Source organism: Lasiosphaeria miniovina, assembly GCF_030549165.1.
Source record: "Lasiosphaeria miniovina strain SMH2392-1A chromosome Unknown B0T26scaffold_2, whole genome shotgun sequence".
NCBI lineage: Eukaryota > Fungi > Ascomycota > Sordariomycetes > Sordariales > Lasiosphaeriaceae > Lasiosphaeria > Lasiosphaeria miniovina.
In genome coordinates, this window is record NW_026848221.1 from 64,181 (window position 1) to 83,153 (window position 18,973).

Below are 18,973 nucleotides of genomic sequence, written 5' to 3' on the forward strand. Positions count from 1 at the left end.
GTGATACATTGCACTGTCGGCAGCCCGACCGGGCACAACAAAGGGCTCGAAGGTCGTGCCGGCCTCGGTGTAGCCGGCTCTCAGGCAGGTAGGTGCAGCCTCCAACAGCCTCGCGCTCGCATGCTGCAGTGCATGCATTAGTAAGGTCATCAGGTAGAACAGCAACAGTAATACAGTCTAGGATTGTGTCGGTTGAGTCCATTTGAAATGTAGGGGAGTGTCAATTACCGCCAAAACAATAGACGCGATGCTTCTCGATGTTTTTATTGTACCTTCCCGTACCCCTGCGATGACAGGGGTAGTGTGGGGGTTGATATAACGTGGGGTCTTCTCGCGGTCAAAGGGATATATCCTGCAGATGCCTCTATATATCCTACAGATGCCTCTATATATCTTACAGATGCTTCTATATATTCTATGGACGATATTTTCCAGAAAACCATATATTCCTAGTCAAAACCACGCAAAAATAACTACCACGGGAATCGCCGTTATGGAGATGAGGTTTAGAGATATAACCTCGATGCCTTTCTCTTTTAATAGACAAGCGAGGACACCCGAATAACATTGCCACGGCAATGAACCGCGCCGATCTGGCCCTAGCGCGCTTCCCTGGCACCTGTGATCTCGCAGATCACATCGTTAATGCGTTTTTTCTACTCGCTTTCTTCCATTTCGGCGGCGCAGGAGCTCTCTGTTACGATCCTGGTCCAAGACTGCAGGAGGCGCTGGAAGCCAATTGCCAATTGGGCCGCACAGGTGGGCGGGGTCGGGCCCCGCAAGTGTTCGACACAGCCAATCAGGAGGCGCTCGGTGCGACTGGTCTGCCAAGACTAGGCGAGCGCACCGAGCAGGGCGCTCGGTAGTCTCTGAGACGCTCGGTGTACCAAGCGTTAGGAGGAGCACTGAGCACGCAAAGGAAAAGTCCTGATTGGTTACCTGAATTAGATATATACGATGACCGTAGCCACGGTCTTAGACAGTTCTTGCTTGGTTCTTCAAGCAACCAATACACATTCGCTGCACTCATACATTTTGAGTGGCATTCCGATTTGACTGTATTATCCGTGCGATAGGAGCTTGCCCTTTGTTCTATCTTCATAATTACCAACCCCAGCATTCTGTGGAACCCGTGCTCCCTTACAGACAGACGACCCTAACAGTCGAGTGGTTTGTAATACTCTCCCGGTAGTTCAAAAGGAAGAAGTAGGTTGTAGAAGGAAAAAATTATATGCTGAGGATGCCCCGCGCGAGGGCATTCTATATGCGAATTTTCAGATTTTTTAGTTTTGTAGTAATTGCATAGTTGGGATGAAGCTGACGGCAAAAAGACGAAGACACGCTGAACGTTTTTTCTTTGATGCTATTTAATACTTCTAGACTAGTTAGAGACATAAAAATTATACCATTCGACTCGTAAGCGTCTCAGCATTTTCAGAAGCATATTTGCATATTTTCACAATATGTCGTTATTTTAAAATTGACAGGAAACCAAACTACTTTTTTTTTCATTTGTTTGGCAGCTGTATCCCTACTGACGACTACTACAACATTATGCTCTCAGACCTCTTTTTCAGGCGTTCTGTGCAACGTGGGTCCAAGTGGGTCTATCTAAGCCACAGCAAAAATTTGCGGGTCACAGGATACGCTCCTTCCACGCCTGAAAAAGAGGTCGGAGCTTGCTGAGATAACCGCGAGCCTCTTCCTCTTCCTCCCACATCCGTCCGCCAACCTTCAACTTTAACTCGCCACCTCCATCTACCTTCCCCATAACGTCGGCCAACCTAGCTGCGTGTGCAGACTCGAGATCATGGCGGCCGCATCCCCGGATCTGTCGACATTGTCGATGGGATCGTCCTCGGGCCTGGCATCAGTCTCGACCAATCCTTCCACAGCACCGTCGCTCGACATGAAATCGTCAGGAGTGCAGTCCACGCCAGGAATTCCATTCACCGCCGCCGTCAAGAAGTTGTTTGACGAGATTCATCGTACTGATGGTGATGCCCTGATCGTCCATGGTAAGTAGCATGTGCACACGTATGTACGCTATTAACCAGTTCCTAGGTGTTTCGGTCTAGCTCTTTGCCGAGATCAAAAAGGAGAGATCGAAACGGGGAAGGAGACTTCGTTTTCGATTCGAGGCTGCATCCGGGATGCTCATCGTCATAATCCCGACCGAATTTCACGAAGGACTCCATCTTGGACTCTATAATCTTGGACGTGATAGTATTATCCGGATAGGGCGCGGCGATAACTGGAGATCGATGGGCACCGCGAAGTATCGAGCACAAGGCCACCCAAACGGAGATGAGGGAGAAGGAGACTCGACCGGAGGTCCAGAGCCACAACGTCAACATCTTGGCGCCTGGCCAACCCTTGTCATCAAGGCGGGGTATTCACAAAGCTTAGAAGCCTTACGAGGCGATATGAGTTGGTGGTTTGGCGCGTCGGACCATCAGGTGAAAATCGTTCTGCTGGCCAAATTCGACACTCAGCAGATGACCGCCATTATCGAAAAATGGGTCGAGATCCAAGCACCAGCTCGACAGGGAGCAACGACAACTCGGGCGGCTGCCCAACTCAGACCCGATTGCGACTAGATCATCACCATCACGCAAAATCCCGGCACGAACAGGGATAATCCCACGTCATATACTGTCACTAGGGGTGCTTTACGACTGGAGTTTGACCTCTTGTTTCTTCAACAACCGCAGCCGGGATCGGCAGAGGGAGACGTCATCATTGACATCCCAGATCTCCAACGCTGGGCGGTGAGGCTCTGGCGACTGGTACCTTGAGTAGATGGCCTTGAGTAGATGGTAGTTATGGAGTCGGACGGGAGGGATGAATTGAATTTTTTTAAAGTAGAAGTGAAAAATGTGTTTGCTCGCCAAGCATGGTGGCCGACGCGCGCATGAGGAAGCTGCAGGATCGGCAGACTTTGCGCGCGCAGGAAAATAACAAAAATACCAAGTCTCAAGGTATGGGACAACAGCATTTGGATAGTTCAAAAAATCACAAAGAAACAAATTTCCGAGCACAAAAAGTGCGCAAAGTTATTATATCGTATTTATTACCGTATGATCCGAGCCTGTAACGCAAACACAAGGGACAGGAAGGCTACCAATACAGACAATAAAAGGCCGCGGGTAATAATACAACCAGAACACCAGTTATTTTCCATGGTGCTCGGGTAATCGAGACACGAATCAGATATCAACAAGACGCCTTGGCCGTACTGTTCAGGGGGCAACTCCGGTCGGCGTGTTGCAGAGAATACCTTGATCAAGCTATGCAGAAGAAGAATTAGCAAAACATGGAATGCTAGCGTGTGACAGAGCACCAAGAAGAGAACACTTACGATAGGCAGAACACAGCAACGGGCACGCTGGCCAATGGCAGAGCATACGGCGCTGAAGTTGTCGGCGCTGGTCGGGACAGCGGGGGCTAGAGATGGAATATGTCAGCGCGGAAAACATAGAGCAGTGTCTGTGTGTTTTGCTACGTACGTAGACCGCAGTCAAGGTCTGCAACTCCAAGGACATCGGTGGCGCAGCACTGAGCGCTACCATAAAGACCGCTACAAGGTGTATAGACCTGGCGGTCTTCGACCTGGGCGGGGAGGGCCAGAGCAAAGCTCGCGGCAATGGCAACGACGACGGTGGTAATTGCGGACTTCATTGTGACGGGTCGGGTAATATGAGCGGTTGCTTGGCGTGTGGATTTTGGGATGTGAGTCGTATGTGGATGTGGATCGTGGATAAAGCGCTGCAGTGGGGATTGTGAAGTGTTGTCTGATTCTGGAGATTGGGACTGTTGTTGAGGAAAAGATCAGGCTCCTTATATAGACAACAATTTATCGCCAGTGAGGACAAATCCACCAGGTCATTCTTTCCCGGGGCAACAGCAGCATGTTGGCGGTGCCTCCAGGCTCGACCAACAGCCAACCAACTTAGTGACCTGGGATTGCGTCACTTCTGGAATCGTAGTGCCCCGAGCAAGCTGGAAGTGAAGCTCTAGAGGCCGGGCCAGACGACCAGATTCTTGGAGTTTGGGTATAGCCAGGAATAGTCTGCTATAGCCGGCCGTTGTCTAGCTCAGTGGCGAGCACTGGTGCGTTCGTTGATTATTGGTCGAGAGATCGCCTTATGACGGCAGTGCATGACCGAGAAAACACACGCAGGGGTTAATTGGAACACTGATGCGGCTCGTCCCTGGTAGTCTTAACGTCATCCGCCAAGGCGCATTCTAATTTCAGAAGCGATGCCGATCAACTCCCCCTACAGCTACCACCGCGACCACCCCTTTGGTTGGGACGTTCCAGGGGGCTTGTTTCCTGTGGACCCTGCTTCAAGCCTATGCACACCCTCAAGACCCTCTAGTCTAAGTAGTCGCATCGAAGAATGCGATGGGTGGTGGGGAAGCATAGAGGTCGAAATGGGACGAGTAACCGACAGGATTGGTGTTTTGACCCATGACGCATTGCCTTAATAGGCATATTAAGTTGATCGCCATACAATGGAACAGGATCTTGGCACGGGGCATTGGCCAATCGAAAATTGCCCGGCACCGTTTTTTTCGTTATTGTCCTCATTGCGGTTAAGATGTGCGGCAATACTCGAGAGCGAGCCGTCCGCCCCGAGTGGTGCTGGCTTCCTTGATTCGGCGTGCCACAAGATCTCCTATCGCTGCCCGATCTGGGGACATCGCCACCACCAGGTACGTTTACCTCGCCGCTCAGGTCGGTTGAACAGCCACCCATCAATACTCACTCGTCACACTACCTTGGGCATGTCTTGGATAGAGGCCGCCGGAAATGGCCCTGGACTGCATGGTCATTGGCGCACAAAGGCAACCCAACGGACCTGCGTCAACGCGCATGCTAGATCGATCGTATTTTAGTTGCCCCCTTGCTGTGCGGCGAAATCTAAGCCCTCTTACCAGGCTTCTGCTCCTGTAATGGACGTCGCTAGCCCTCTGCTGGGACAGAAACAACCTGCTTCGAGCGCAGCGGAATACAACCCTGCATCCCCCCCATTCCTCCCTTGTTGATTGGCCAAGGTATTACAGAGAGCACGTACTTTGGGTATTGGGTGCGGATAATCAGTAGCTTGGCGCCCTGGTGGAAATCTTTGGGCCGACTCAGTGCTGCAACTCGATGTTGTACTCGCTTGCTCTTATGACAACATCGTCTCGTTTCTCTAGCCACGTCTACTAGTACCACGACCAAAAGTGGCTGATTTCTCACCCACTACTGTTAGCACGGGTTTCCTTGATTCGCAGCGTCGCGTTAGCCGCGCTCGTACACTCGAGCGCAGGGAATTAAGTCTTGTTTGCCATACCGCGGTAAGCAACAAGCATCTCCGGAGGAGAGCCTCCAGGAGCGCCAGCGCCAAGGGGCCGACAAATTCGCTACGGTTGATCGGAGGCCTCGTGACATCATTGCTGTAGATATCTGAGTGCGATTTATTAGCAACTTAGTCTTTCTTGGTCTACCGGTTCCTTCCATCAAATTACTTACCTACCCAGCAGCTAGTCATATGCCCGAGTTTTAAATAACAGGACTCGACCCGTACTGGATGCACTGTCGTTGCCGTAACTTCCATCTGACGGCCGCAAACAACTGCTCAGTCTTCGACTTGTTGGACTACTAACCCGCCGTCGAGCTTAATTGTTGACGGTGCAGAACTACCTAATCAAGTAGGTTCATGACAGGTAAAACCACTTCTAATCGCAATCAGCAAACTGTCCGCATTATTGCAAATTCACGACATGCTTAATGTCGGGTTCATGGCCTGCACCTTTCATGTAATTAAATCCATCCAGCTCGCGCAAAATAGTCGGGGTTTTCCCAGCAGCACCTCAAGAGCAGCCATGGGCCTCGTCTCGTGGAACATCCTCCCTGTGCGAAATTTTCCGGAAATGTCCCCCGCATCGGTCGGGTTTGGTGCTTCATCATGGTCCTACGACGCCGTGCAGGCTAGCTTCCAAGTCCATCACATCTTCCTCTGCACAATCGTGGTATTATTCATTTCTTCTCGCTTGTATGGAAAGAAAATAGAAATATAACAATAGGAAGGAATTGAAGAGATCACGAACAGGAATATTGCGCGAAAGACTTACAACCAGCGTATTTTGACTCAGTCATCAAAAGACGGCTTTCTCCTGGGATAATCAACACTGAATGAGCTGGCATGCTCTGATAAACACAAGCAAATAGAATAGTGCTTGCAAAAGCACAAGCTGCCATGCATTTGACTACTTGACTCGAATCAGCGTCAAATCATATTTCCCCTTTTTTCCCTTCTTTTTTTTTTTCGCCCGCACTTTTTTCCATTCCTCTCCCGTCGGAACTGGAAGCCATTAGAAGCCACGCCGGGCGCCCGACCAAGGCCCGGCCACGGAAGCCGAAATTTCGGGCCTGACAAATGCCAAATCATTGGCCGTAATTCGGCACCTTAAGCCGAGAGAGTACTAGCGGTTTCAGATTCAAACGTGGCACTGCTGGATTTTAAGGTGGTCAAACGGCAGAGGTGGCCTGGAACGGGCGGCCAGGCGGCCAACGAGACGAGTTGCCGTAACTCAGACTTTTAGGCCTGCCACACCGAAACAAAAATGCAACTGACTCTGCACCAATTTTGCAGGTCCTTGATCACCTCCATATTCTTAAGAGCATTGTCCAATGGTCCGACGCCATAGACCTGGTCAGAGGCCGGCGATGCACAGGCTGCACCTGTCAATTGCGTCCTGTGCGACTGGCTGCCGGCTGCTGCGGCTGCCCGCCCCACGGCACCCCTGTCGGCTCTGGCTGTAGCTGGATTTTCCAGTGGCTTGAAACCCACTGATCGCGCCCACTGATCGCGCCCACTGATCGCACCCGGCGATCGCCGACCCAGCGCTGATGATGGATCAGCTCGTTGATAGCCACGACGATGTCGCTGTGCGCCGCGGATTGCTTGCCTACGTACGCTGTTGCGGAGCCCTGAAGACGACGGGAAAGGGCTAAATAGTAGCTGGCTGCCCGGCCATGAAGCGTACAGGAAAGAGTTACACCTCACACCACACAGCCAAGGCAAGCCAACAGCAACGCAACAAGCACCACTGCCACAACAACAATAACCCCTAACAGCAAAAAAACCACCCACACAACAACCCACCAAGACACCAAAAGAGCAGCACAACAAGACAGCAATTCACAGGGACTCGACCCACGTCATAAACACCCCCGGGCCCTCTCCCAGCTCGTCCATTAGCCCGGCACTCATAAGCTACCCCAACAACACCCACAACACCTCTTCAACCTCCTCCAAAGACATGTCCATGGTTCTTTCCAGTGCTACACCCCTTCTGACGCCCCCAGACTCTCCCCGTCTGCAGCCGGCTGGCCCGGCCGTCAGGGTGACTTCGCCGCGCATCGAGTTCAATGTTGGCGTTGAGACGGAGCTGTTCCTGGAACGGCGAGTCGCTACCAAGGAGCTGCCTACCATTCTAGAGTTCAGTCTCGATCTGCGCGACCGGTACATGGAAGAAGTTGGCTCGCAAGCTGGATATCCCGCCCTGCGCAGCCAGTTCGTGCCCAAGGAGGAGGTTGAAGAGGACCCCGGCTTTGAGAAGTGGTCCGTCATTAACGAAATCTCGCTAACTAAACGAGACCGCGAGCCATGTAAGTCTGAACTGATGACAGCACTCCCCTCCAATACTATTCTGCGCATTTGTTTTTCGTGTGGTTCCTGGCTTACGCTGACACTGTTTTCTCGACAGGGGGTCTCGAGGTGGTGTCGCCTAAGCTTGCAGTTGCCGCCTCGTCTCCGTGGCGGTCGCACGTCAAGGGCTGGTGGCAGTTCTTGGACCAGAACTACATAGTCTCAAACGACACGACTTGCGGCACCCACGTGCACATCTCCCTGGATGGAGAGTTTAGCGTGGCCATGCTGCAGGAAATCGCCGTGGCAGCCATCTTCTTTGAGCCCGCCATCGAGGCACTGGTGCCCCAGGAGCGCCGGGGCAACCGCCACACGGCGAGTAACTGGATCGACAATCCTAGCTTTGGGCAGCTCGGCCGGAGCAGATACGACACGATTGCGCGCCTGAGGAAGTGCAGGACCAAGGACGAGCTCATCTGGATGATCAGTCCCGGCAAGCCCTACGGCTGGAACTTTTGGTCGCTGAACAAGCTGAGGACAATCGAGTTCCGCCGCGGCTCCCCGAGTAAGTCCCAGCATGACGTCTTCATGTGGATCGACTTCGTCGTCGCCTTCATCCGCGCCGCCATCACGAAGCCCATCGAGATCCACGATAACTACCTCTCCTACGCCCCAACCGTCGGCGGCCTTTTCGAGTTCCTGGCCGATGTCCGCGTCCCCGACTCTGCGAGCGACGTCTTCGGCAACGCGCAATCCATAGCCCGGCTCTTCGACGGCCGCCAGTTCCGCATGCCCGATCTCTTCATGCAGCCTATCCCGGCGGTAGGTGAGGGCCTTGCGCTGCTGTTCGACCAGGAAATGTACATATATATGTTCCAAGCAATTGACGACGAGGAGGAGGCCATGCCTGGAAGAATCATGCTCGCTCGCAGGTCTGCCAAGCCAAACAGGCTCGCGGCGCTCAAGACGCTCCGAATCAAGGAGGCAAACGAGATGATACACAAGGACGTCAGGAGCCCGCTCCAGGAGATGAGGAGCCCGATTGGTCTCTGCTACTAGAGTTATTAACTAGGTAGCAGAGTTAGAAGTTGGCGGGTAAATATGGTGCGAGAGAAGAGATGAGCGAGAGAGGAGATGAGCGAGAGAGGGGATGAGCGAGAAAGGAGATGAGCGAGAGAGGGGATGAGCGAGAAAGGAGATGAGCGAGAGAGGGGATGAGCGACAGAGGAGATGAGCGAGAGAGGAGATGAGCGAGAGAGATGAGAATGTTGAAAGTTAGAAGGAAAATAATATTTAAAAAGGGGAAGGAGTTGAAGGGAGCGGGAAGACGAGAGGAAGGGAGAGGAGGGGGTTAGAAGGAGGGGGTTAGAAGGAGGGGGTTAGAAGGAGGGGATGGGAAGAAAGGAATTTGGAAGCGGACGAGCTGTGAGGAGGGGTAGGTGGTGAGAGGTAGATGGACGGTGTGGTGGGTAAAAGAAGATGGCAAGGAGAGGGTTTTAGAAGAAGGTGGGCAAATTCAAAAAAAGGAAAGTTGTTGGGTGGTTGTAACGGGAAGGTCGGAAGTTTGAAGGAGATGGGAGATGCTATGATAGGGTTGTGGAGTTGAAAAGAAATGGTTGATTGAAGAGGCAGCAGGGGGAGAAGGACTGAGTTTTGAGAAGGCGGGGAGCCAGGCGTGGAGGGAGAAGGTGGTAAAGATGGGAGTTGAGTATCGGGGCCTGAGAGGAGATGGACGATGAGAAGGTCAGAAGTCGAAATGAGAAATGAGAAAAGAAAATGAGAGGTTGGAGGTGGATGGGTGATGAGAAGGGCAGAGAAGCGGAGTTGAGAGGGTGGAAGGAGATTGATGACTGAGGTGGAGGTTGGAAGTTGGGGGTTGAAGAAGCCACTTGATGAGAATCTAGGTTGAAGGAAGGCGAAAGGTTGTCGAGGAAGGTTGTTGGGGAAGCCTTATTCTTTTTTTTTCTAAGATTAAAAAGAATGAGAAGAAGTAATAGCATGGCTGAAATTTGTAGGCTATTATTAGCTGGAATGTAATTGCTGTCCGAAAGTGAGTGAACTCTGAGCTACTTGAGTGATGAAGACTCAAAGCCTATTCCTGCGATAATGTGCAGTGTTGTCTGCCTACCAGGTAAGGTAGGTAATACGGAAGAAGGTTGTTGCTAATTACCTACCTAAATTTCTCTTAATTACCCCATGCGCTTTTATTCCCAAGCCAATTGCGCACTTGTCCAGGGAGCGGCTCGAAAGACGGAAGTGGTTGTGTTGCCAAAGTATGTGCAATGCGAGGCAGTCATTCAGCATGCATCTTCAAGGGTTGCCGATTGTAAAGGTCAGCCTACGCGCGTCTCACCACATCTTCGTGGTCGTGTTACGCTAGTTGCGGTGCGGGGCTCGGCTTGCTGCACCCGAAAAGGAATGCAATTGGAACCTGAATTATTCGCTGAGACTGGAGGTAGTGGCAAATAAATGCTGCATTGCACCCAGCGACATGAGCTTTCGTTGCACTGAACAAAAACTACTATTTATTGCGTCGTTCGTTCACAAGTGGCTGAGAACGATTGCTGCATCACCTTATCCTTGTTTGTAATTACCGCACTTACGACCTAGTGAGTGTAACAGCACTGACGGGTCGGTCAAAACAGCCTGGAACTCACTCCAGCAATTGCACCAGCCCGTATTCCGTATGTACTGTACGGAGTACTGGAGTACTCTCCATACATGCAGATACATAAGGTAGGAGGGCGCGACGTGCGTAGGTGGCTTGCTAGTGGGGCCCGTTTGGGGCAAAACTGCCTGTTTTGGAAATGCACACTCGCCGCGGCCTGCAATTATTCCATAACTGCACTAAGGTTATTAAATGGTTTTCGGATGATCCATGGGGCTTAGGTGTCGCTTGTTGAGGGAATGTTTTCTAACCCGAGAAATTTACTCAGTGCAAGGCGGGAAAGCATCGTGAGTGCGAGCCGGTACGAGTTTTGCTCGTAGCGTAAGTGCTCTAATTTTTCCCTCCGATCGCCGATTGCCTGCTGCGTTCCCGGTGTAGGTGTGGCAATTCCGGCGTGTTTCGGGTCGGAGCGCCAGACTAACTGAACGACGGGATATGAGGCAGCTCCGCCTCATTTCCTTTTTCGCTGGAGCCTAGAACTTTGGGAATGCGGTGGCCATCCACGCACCACCAGATCGTTCATCTTGCAGAAGCTTATTCTAAGCGACCAGCTGTCAGATAAGCCGAGAGAAGGTGTTGAGCCTGCTCACCTGACAGATGGCAGGGAGTGCAGACAGATGGGAGCAGGGGCAGCCTTGGTCACGTGGTAGAACCCTGGTGGACCAAGGCGCCAATCGCCTTGCGTGGGATGGGACGCGCCTTCGTTCCGTCTTCTAACCCCGCCAAACAATCAGGCAGCAGCATTTTGCACCCACCCACAGCCAACCTTATGCGGGGGACCTTGGATGCCGCCAGCAGACCTCGCAAGTGACCCATCAGAGCCACTGGTCGGAATTGCAGACACATTGATGCGATAGGCACCGAAATAACTACCTAGATCTACCTACCCTAACTTGCCCGCCGCGAGTGGTGTACTGATGCCGCCGTGATGGTTTCTGCAACTGCTTTTCTATGTCGAGCGCACTTCCCTTGATAGCCTCATCCCGCACAAGGTTCCTCCGGCTGTCATTCCTCGCCATCGACTGCGCATCTTCTTGTTGTTTTGTCCGTGGATTGGTGAGCTACGCGCGCGTAACTCTCGTCCCAGCCCACCCCATCTGACGCCGCCCCCATCGGCCAGTCTCCTCCGCTGACTTCCGTCGCGCACGACAGCCTCCGATTCAGCTGGGGCAAGTTTATTTTTTTGGTCAACCTCGCCCCCCGCGTGGCTCCCAACTGGCCGGAATTGTTCTCGTTGCCCAGCATTCTTCACCCAGCAATGTGTTGCGCTGGACGGGCCTCTAACACCACGAACCCCTCGCCCGTTGTCCATGCCGAGTAGGCCCCGTCTTGCGCCATGACCTCGTTTATTCCCATGGCAGGTGTCCAGCTGCCCTTCCAACGGCGGCTGAGCAGGCTCTACAATGATACCAAGAAGTCGTCAGACTTCGTCAAGGAGCCAGCCCAAAATGCCGAAGCCGACCCCGAGATCAAAGCTCTGCACCGCAAGCTCCGTATCCAGAAGGACCGCCTCGTCACTTGGGGCCTGGAATGGTCAGATCCAAGCCAGTCGGCCGAGAACCAGTCGGCCGAGGTGTTGATAGACTCGTCTCTCTCCAAGGCTGGCCTCAGCGAGATTGTCGGCAGCATCATGTCGACCATCAAGGACATCCTCGCCGAGGCCGAGCCTCTGTGGCACAGTTCCCGCCGTTTGGCTGGCGAGAGGTTCGACTCGGACCCGCTCCCGAGAAGGGGTGAGAAAATCCGCCTCGTCGTTTGGGACAGGAACCGCTTCGAGGACCTGGTGCGCGACCTGACCACCTCTATCGACACGCTCTACGACCTGTCTAGAACCAGGTCATCGTATGCCCAGGCGTCCGCCCCTGTCCGGGCGAGACTCTCCAAGCCTTCCGTCGCCCCTGAAGACGAGCGCCCCTTTGAGTCGTCGAGAATACAGGCGCCCACACAGATCGACCCCAAGACGCTGAGGAATCTTCGCTCCATGCAGGCAGAGCCCATGACGGACCTCGTTGACGATCGGGCTCGCGAGATTGTTTTTATGAGCCAACAAGCTTACTCGGAGCTCATCCACGGGTCTACTGGCCGCGAGTCTCACGCCCCCCTTCTCCTCGAGTATGCATCCTTTGACTCTATCTACTCCATCACAGGCATCACGCCACCCCTGACGCGCTTCGAGAAGCTGTCGTCGGGTCTCCAAAGCGAGCCACAGCGGTCGCCTGGGTCGTGGACTGGCCTCCCTCGCCTGGTGGCCTACTTTGAGGACATGGAAAACTCTAGATATGGCCTCGTCTACCAGTTCCCACGAACCTTCAACCCCGTCTCATTTGAACACCTGACCCGAAACCCACTGTACAACCTGTGTTCCCTATCCGATCTCTTGGCTCGTCCCGACTTTGAGCCAAAGCTCGAAGCAAAGTTCCGGCTGGCGGCAAATTTGGCCAACACGATTTTCGATCTGCATGCCAGGGGTATCACGCACGGCAACCTCATCGACAAAAACGTCTCTTTCTGTAATGCCGTAGGGACCGACCCGGAAATCAGCGGGATCACGCAGGGGGAAGTGGATATAAGGCGGCCACTGGTCTCATCCTTTGATCTCTTCTCAGACCCGCAGTCTGAGGATGCTCCCAGGCCATTCTCTTTGTACATGCACCCCCTTGACCCCAGGAACAGCGTCCAATCGCCACTCCTCAACCATGCTGGCTCCAAAACCTTTGATCTATACTCCCTGGCCATGGTACTCTTGTCCGTCGGCCTCTGGACTAAGCTCGAAAACCTCGTGCCCAATGCAGAGTCCGGCGGAGTCCCAGAATCCCTCCTTGGACAGCTTGCCATCCGGTGCGGCACTCTTTACACCAAAGCTGTCCAGGCATGTTGGAATGCCGTCGATCTTGAGATGAAAGGCTCCCACACCGCCGATCAAATCGTTTCTCATGTCCAGTTCAAGGCCAGCCGCTATTTGGAAGCGTGCTGCATTCTAGATGGCGTCAGCAACCTCGAGGAGCGGCTTGGCGATGATATTGGCGATGCTAGTCTGGAACCAGAAAGCCTCAGCACGTCCCAGTTAGCTGGCACTTCAAAGGAACTCCAATCTGAGAAGCAGCGTGGCTCAACCCCAGCTACCCCATCCGAGGGTAGAACTGGACGATGGACGCATCCTTCCGAGAGCCCGACGATTTCGCTTTCGGCGTCACAGGGACGAGCTTCAGGTATTCTTTCTCCTGATATCCCACGACCCACCGATCATAAACTAACGCCAACAGCTTCGGGAATAGCTGAAACGCCAGCCAAGTTACCGTCAGCTAAGACACGGCTGTATCCGCAAGTTCCTCTGCCCCCTCATGTCATACAGCAGTGGAGCACAATTGTGATGCCACAGATCAACATCGCCTTACACCATTTCTATCGCAAGAACCCAGAGTCGGTTGAGATCTCGCTCGAGTCGATTGGTGAATCGCCACAGAGTACGAAACCGACAGTCCTTGTGGTATGCACCTCTGTGGGCAAAGTGCGAGCCATTCTCAAGAAGAGGCTCGCGACTTTTTTCGACGGCACGACAGGGTTGGCACTCAAGGTCTGTCGGGGCCAGGTTCTACGCTCCCGCAACGACCGCGTTGGCCGGAGTATGACCAGGCCTGGGGACGACGGGCATGATGAGATTAAGGCTGCCAATCCAGACTACCAAGAACGGCCAAGCAATGGGGCAAGCATCGGGGCCTGGATCGGGGACCGTCACCTGCCCCCGGTAAGCTTTGGGGGGCTAATTGTGGTTGACGACAAACCATATGGCATGACGGTTCATCACATGTTGGATGATCCTGACCAAGGCACGCACGCGACCACGTCCAAGGAGGGTATTTCCAGGAGCATGGCCGGACCACAGCCCCTGACGGACCTCGCTGCGTGGTATGCTGAGCAGTACCCGAATAGCGAGTCGGACCCCGACAGCAGCGGCACAGAAGACTACGCCTGCGAGTTTTCCGAGTCCGACTCGGATTCGTTTTCCGAGTCCGCCATCACTTCGGACGACGACGAGGAGGACGATGATGATGTTCAGTACGGCGAGGTTGGAGACATACCCGGCATAGAGCCCGGGTGCGGAGAAGGCTACATCGTCACGCAGCCAGCGCAGGATGATGTTCCAGATGGGTTCTACCCCTCGAGCGAGACCCAAGACGAAGACCACCTCGATACGTATGGCCTCGGTGAGGTATACGCATCGAGCGGCATTAAGCGACGCTTAGAGGACGGCATGTTACACGAGATTGACTGGGCCCTGTTTGAGTTTAAAGACGACCGGCTACCGGATGACAACTTGATCCCTCGGGCTGACCAGCTTAGCGAGACCCGAGGCCAGCGAGTCGAACCCAGATCGTCCAGGTCACTGAGATCATCTACCAGCAGGCCTACAATCCACCCCACCACAGTCGCGCGGACGTCGAGCCTGCCCGGGCTGGAAGTCCAATGCATGGCGCGCACGAGCGGGCTACAGACTGGCTTGATCCTCCCAGCTGTTGCGTCAGTCAAGATTTACGGGCGCATGACCCCTAGCCATATCTACCAAGTGTCGGGGACTTCGCCGAATGGGGTCTCTAATAGAACGACGGGAAGCGGCGAAGAGAGCGGCAAGCCCAGGCGGGCCCTTCCCATGGGAATCCCGGGAGACAGCGGTGCATGGGTGGTGGATCGCCACCATGGGCAACTTTGCGGCCACGTTCTGGCGTGGAGCGAACGGAAACGGGTGGCTTACGTTTGCCCCATGGACGTTTTGCTCCTCGACATTGCCGAAACTTTGGAGGCTGGCGAGATCCGACTACCCAGCGGCGAGGTTCTGCTGTCTAACCCGGAACACAACAACGGCAAGCGAGCGAGCAGGCTGACGCACATCAGTGAGGCGTCGGATCGCCATTGTAGCTGGTATAGCGAAGATGTAGACACGGAGACACTGAGCCTCGCCGCAGTGAGCAAATCCCGGTGGAGCCGAACGCTGTCGCAGAACCAGAGGGGCTCGCTTTTTCTGAGCCAACAACAGCTGGATTCACTGGCCGAGAACGACAATGATGAAGCTGAAGACGACTCATACGACGAAGGTGTTGAGGTAGAGCTTGCTCGAGACATTAAAAAGATGCACTTGGATGATCTGGCCGAACGAGACGCGTCTGTGCAGGTGGGCAGATGGAGGGTCACTTAATTCAGATTGACTCGGGGCCTTCGTCAAGGAAGTTGTGCTGTGGAGGCGCGTGTTTCTTCCCCGCGCATCCCTTCTTCCTCCATGGTCCTGGGAGAATTACATGCGGCATGGATCTTGTTAGACCATTGCCTACTTAGCCTCATTTTTGTATTTTTGAGGTTTTTGGCATGTCAGGATATTGGCGTATCAGCGTGAATGATCTTGAATACCCAGTACACTTCGGCAGAACTGGCCATCGTGACTTGTATCTGTTCAATAGTGGCGTGGTTGTCATCACCAGGGGCAAATTTCCTCTCGAGGCCGATAAGGTGCCTGACGAGCGAATTGGAAGCTACACCAGCAAGCTGCGCAAGCTCCTTCGAGGCCCAGCTTCTGTGCATTGGGTATCCCTTGTGGTCAAGTCAAGCCATAAATGGCGTCTTCTCTGTTCATCTCCACGCCACAACCCCCACTTTGAAACTGCCAAGAAGCCAAACAGCCGAATCCAGCAGGAACGCGTTGGTGGCGTGGCGCCAAAATGTCGGGACAAAGCCCCTGAAATTACTCTGTATTTTCGTCCAAAACTGCAAGGCATCTTTCGTCGCATTGCCGTCAACGACCCACAGCCGTCAACGACCTACAAAATAGGCAAGACAACGAAAATCTCTCTAGCCAAGTCAACAAAAAGGTGTCTTCCAGATGTAATGGAAAAATGAAGCCATGCCTGGAATCACTTTTACCTAGAGTAGGCAATCGGGTGGCTTCCGAAGCTTGCTGTGTCAAAGAATTGTTCTCTGCAATTACCTTGGGTACTCACGTACCCAACGACGGAAACAGAAGAACCTCGTGAGTCGTCAACCCGGAACGAAGTGGCCTGTTGACGCGACTGCAGTTCCTTCGGTGCCGTTCGCGCCATCGAACTACGCATCTCGGAAATAACACGCAGGGCTGCTGTCAGGGAGCTGGCTGACGTATGGAAGTGGTTGTTGGCCTGTCAAGGTCTTGTTTTTCGAAGCGTTGGTGCGGCGTCGTAGATGGTGGAGTCATGTAATAGGCTAGTAATATACCGTATCAACATTGGCCCCCTCCGAATAACGGCGAATTTGCTTGGCTAGATTTGCTCCAGGGGATGGCCGCTTGGACTATAATACGGCGTAATTGAGGGAACGAGTGTAAGGATCTAGTATTTCGAGCCTGACAAGGCCAATACCAAGGACGTATCCAAACATGCAGGGACATACCCTGCGTGAAAATTTGTAAGAGTCCCACTCCACCGGCATGCCGCCGGGCTCAAGGGAGCTAGCAGTCAATGGACGGCGAGGCTCCGCCATTCAACGATAGTCATCGTTGGCATTCCGACCTTCCATGGACCGACACTGCAGCTGTTCCTACAATTTTCAACATGGTATTCGCTAATCTGGTGTTTGATGCTCGGCTCACGCACCCAGATCGCCTGGTGCTGCAGCAGCTGAGCGAAGACATTACCAAGTCCGAGCAGTGGGTCGCAGGCAAGTCGGCACCTTCGGGCGAATCACACCAGTTAGCAGGGCCAAAGCAAGCCCCGACGACGGGAACAGGAGCGCCACCACCACCACCACCACTACCGCCGCCGCCACCGGCATCGGCATCGGCATCGGCATCGGCGTCGGCGACATTGCCATCCAAGGCTCCGTCGCTGTCACAATGCCGGCCGCCACCATCGACAGAGCAGCCCGGAGGCTCTGGCGTCGATGAGGAGGGCACAGCCGCCGAGCTCGCGGCGCTCAACAACCCTCTCGATGAGCGCTTCGAGCCAACTGTCTTCACCTCTTACGATCTCGATGAGGCTTTTGAGGCGGCCCCGGCATTTCTGCACGGCCCGCTCAAGCGCTACATCTCGTGGGCGCGGGGCGTGGCGCGGGTCGAGACTGACGTCGTCTTTGTGACGCACCTGCTCATCTACTTTGGCACCACGCTGCCGAGCGCCGCCATGCTCTTCACCCGCTTCGGCTACCTCCACGCCGTCTTGCACATGCTCATGCAGGCCACCTACATTGGGCCCTACACGCTGCTCAAGCACCAGCACATTCACCAGAACGGCGTGCTGAACCGTCGCTTTTCCCTGCTCGACTCGCTGTTCCCTTATGTCATGGACCCCCTCATGGGCCACTCGTGGAACAGCTACTTCTACCACCACGTCAAGCACCACCATGTCGAGGGCAACGGGCCCAACGATCTCTCATCCACCATACGCTACCAGCGTGACAGCCTTGTCAATTTCCTGCACTACCTGGGCCGCTTCTACTTCTTCGTCTGGCTGGACCTGCCCCGATACTTCTGGCGTTCCCGCAGGCCGGTGCTGGCTGCCAAGTCGTGCTTCTGGGAGCTGGGCACCTACGCTGCCATCTACGCTGCCTGGCGGTTCAACCATGCCGCCGCCGTCGTTGTTTTGATCACCCCCCTTAGTCTGCTCCGTATCGCCCTGATGGTCGGTAACTGGGGGCAGCACGCCTTTGTTGACGAGAACGAGCCCGACTCGGATTTTCGGTCGAGCATTACCTTGATCGATGTTCCGGTACGTTTTGATGTTATTATCCTCTTTACTCTTGACCTCGATCTGGTAACCCCCTTCACGACTACACGCACCTTTGCTAGTCACTTTTATTCGCCCCTGCCACCCAAAGTCCCGGACAGAAAGACATCAATCTCCCTTCCATATCATCTATCCTACCCCATCACAATCCCCTTTCCCTAGGATTGACATCATGCCCCTTGTACTCACGCGCTAACTTGAACCCTTTCCCGTCTTGCAGAGCAACCGGTTCTGCTTCAACGACGGATACCACACGTCGCACCACCTGAATCCGCTGCGGCACTGGCGTGAGCATCCGTTGGCCTTCCTCAAGGCTCGCGACGAGTACGCTCGGCAGGGCGCGCTCGTGTTCCACGACATCGACTACATCGGCATCACGGTACGCCTGCTGTGCAAGGACTACGACCACCTCGCGCGCCGGCTCGTCCCCATCGGCAGGGAGCAGATGGCCCTCACCCTCGAAGGCCGTGCCGCTATGCTCAAGACGCACACGCGCGCCTTCACCAGCGATGAGATTACGCAAAAGTACAGCAAGAAGTCGTCTTGATCAGCTCTCTTCTCCAACCCTAGCCTCAGCATTGTTGCTAGGTATTCTTACCCCTCACTCTCCGTTGACGCATAAAGACAGCCTCCCTCAGCGGACCGCATTAGAGCACGCATGTTTCTTGCCCAACTTTTATAGATAGACCTAAAGCATGGCGTTCTCTGGATTGCCGGACATAAATAATTTACTTGGCTTTCGCCGTTTTGTGCAAAGAAGCCCCATCAAGGCATAAGTAGTTATATATCTCTACCGCCCGCTTGTAAAAATACAATTTACGCAATGCGCCCATCCTTGAGATACGTTGCTGTTGTGAACCATATCGGCTGTATAAATGAGACGAGTGCAACCTTGTCGAGCCGAAACAGAGAAAAGAAAA

At 53.9% G+C, this 18,973-nt stretch overlaps 5 protein-coding genes across 5 annotated transcripts; 4 read left to right on the top strand and 1 right to left on the bottom strand.

The window, feature by feature from the left end:
• Window positions 1-1,666: 1,666 nt before the first annotated feature.
• Window positions 1,667-2,969, top strand: B0T26DRAFT_691471 (uncharacterized protein). The gene is made up of 3 exons (XM_060441133.1): window positions 1,667-2,018; window positions 2,065-2,522; window positions 2,601-2,969. Exons 2-3 carry the CDS (start codon window positions 2,154-2,156, stop codon window positions 2,796-2,798), a joined length of 567 nt encoding a protein of 188 aa, XP_060299564.1. The 5' UTR covers window positions 1,667-2,018; window positions 2,065-2,153; the 3' UTR covers window positions 2,799-2,969.
• A 282-nt stretch (window positions 2,970-3,251) lies between these two features.
• B0T26DRAFT_597245 (Cerato-ulmin hydrophobin family) lies at window positions 3,252-3,657 on the bottom strand (the record flags this gene model as incomplete). The annotated part of the gene is made up of 3 exons (XM_060435638.1): window positions 3,252-3,290; window positions 3,362-3,447; window positions 3,510-3,657. Coding segments are annotated over 3 exons (273 nt in total), but the record flags the coding sequence as incomplete, so codon positions are not given.
• Window positions 3,658-7,314: 3,657 nt separating this feature from the next.
• Window positions 7,315-8,702, top strand: B0T26DRAFT_747127 (uncharacterized protein; the record flags this gene model as incomplete). The annotated part of the gene is made up of 2 exons (XM_060444798.1): window positions 7,315-7,663; window positions 7,762-8,702. 2 exons carry the CDS (start codon window positions 7,315-7,317, stop codon window positions 8,700-8,702), a joined length of 1,290 nt encoding a protein of 429 aa, XP_060299566.1.
• Window positions 8,703-11,647: 2,945 nt separating this feature from the next.
• B0T26DRAFT_671479 (uncharacterized protein) lies at window positions 11,648-15,502 on the top strand (the record flags this gene model as incomplete). Its single annotated transcript, XM_060439332.1, has 2 exons — window positions 11,648-13,520; window positions 13,575-15,502. 2 exons carry the CDS (start codon window positions 11,648-11,650, stop codon window positions 15,500-15,502), a joined length of 3,801 nt encoding a protein of 1,266 aa, XP_060299567.1.
• A 1,266-nt stretch (window positions 15,503-16,768) lies between these two features.
• On the top strand, window positions 16,769-18,817 carry B0T26DRAFT_691482 (fatty acid desaturase-domain-containing protein). The gene is made up of 2 exons (XM_060441134.1): window positions 16,769-18,035; window positions 18,274-18,817. Exons 1-2 carry the CDS (start codon window positions 16,791-16,793, stop codon window positions 18,598-18,600), a joined length of 1,572 nt encoding a protein of 523 aa, XP_060299568.1. The 5' UTR covers window positions 16,769-16,790; the 3' UTR covers window positions 18,601-18,817.
• Window positions 18,818-18,973: the final 156 nt, after the last annotated feature.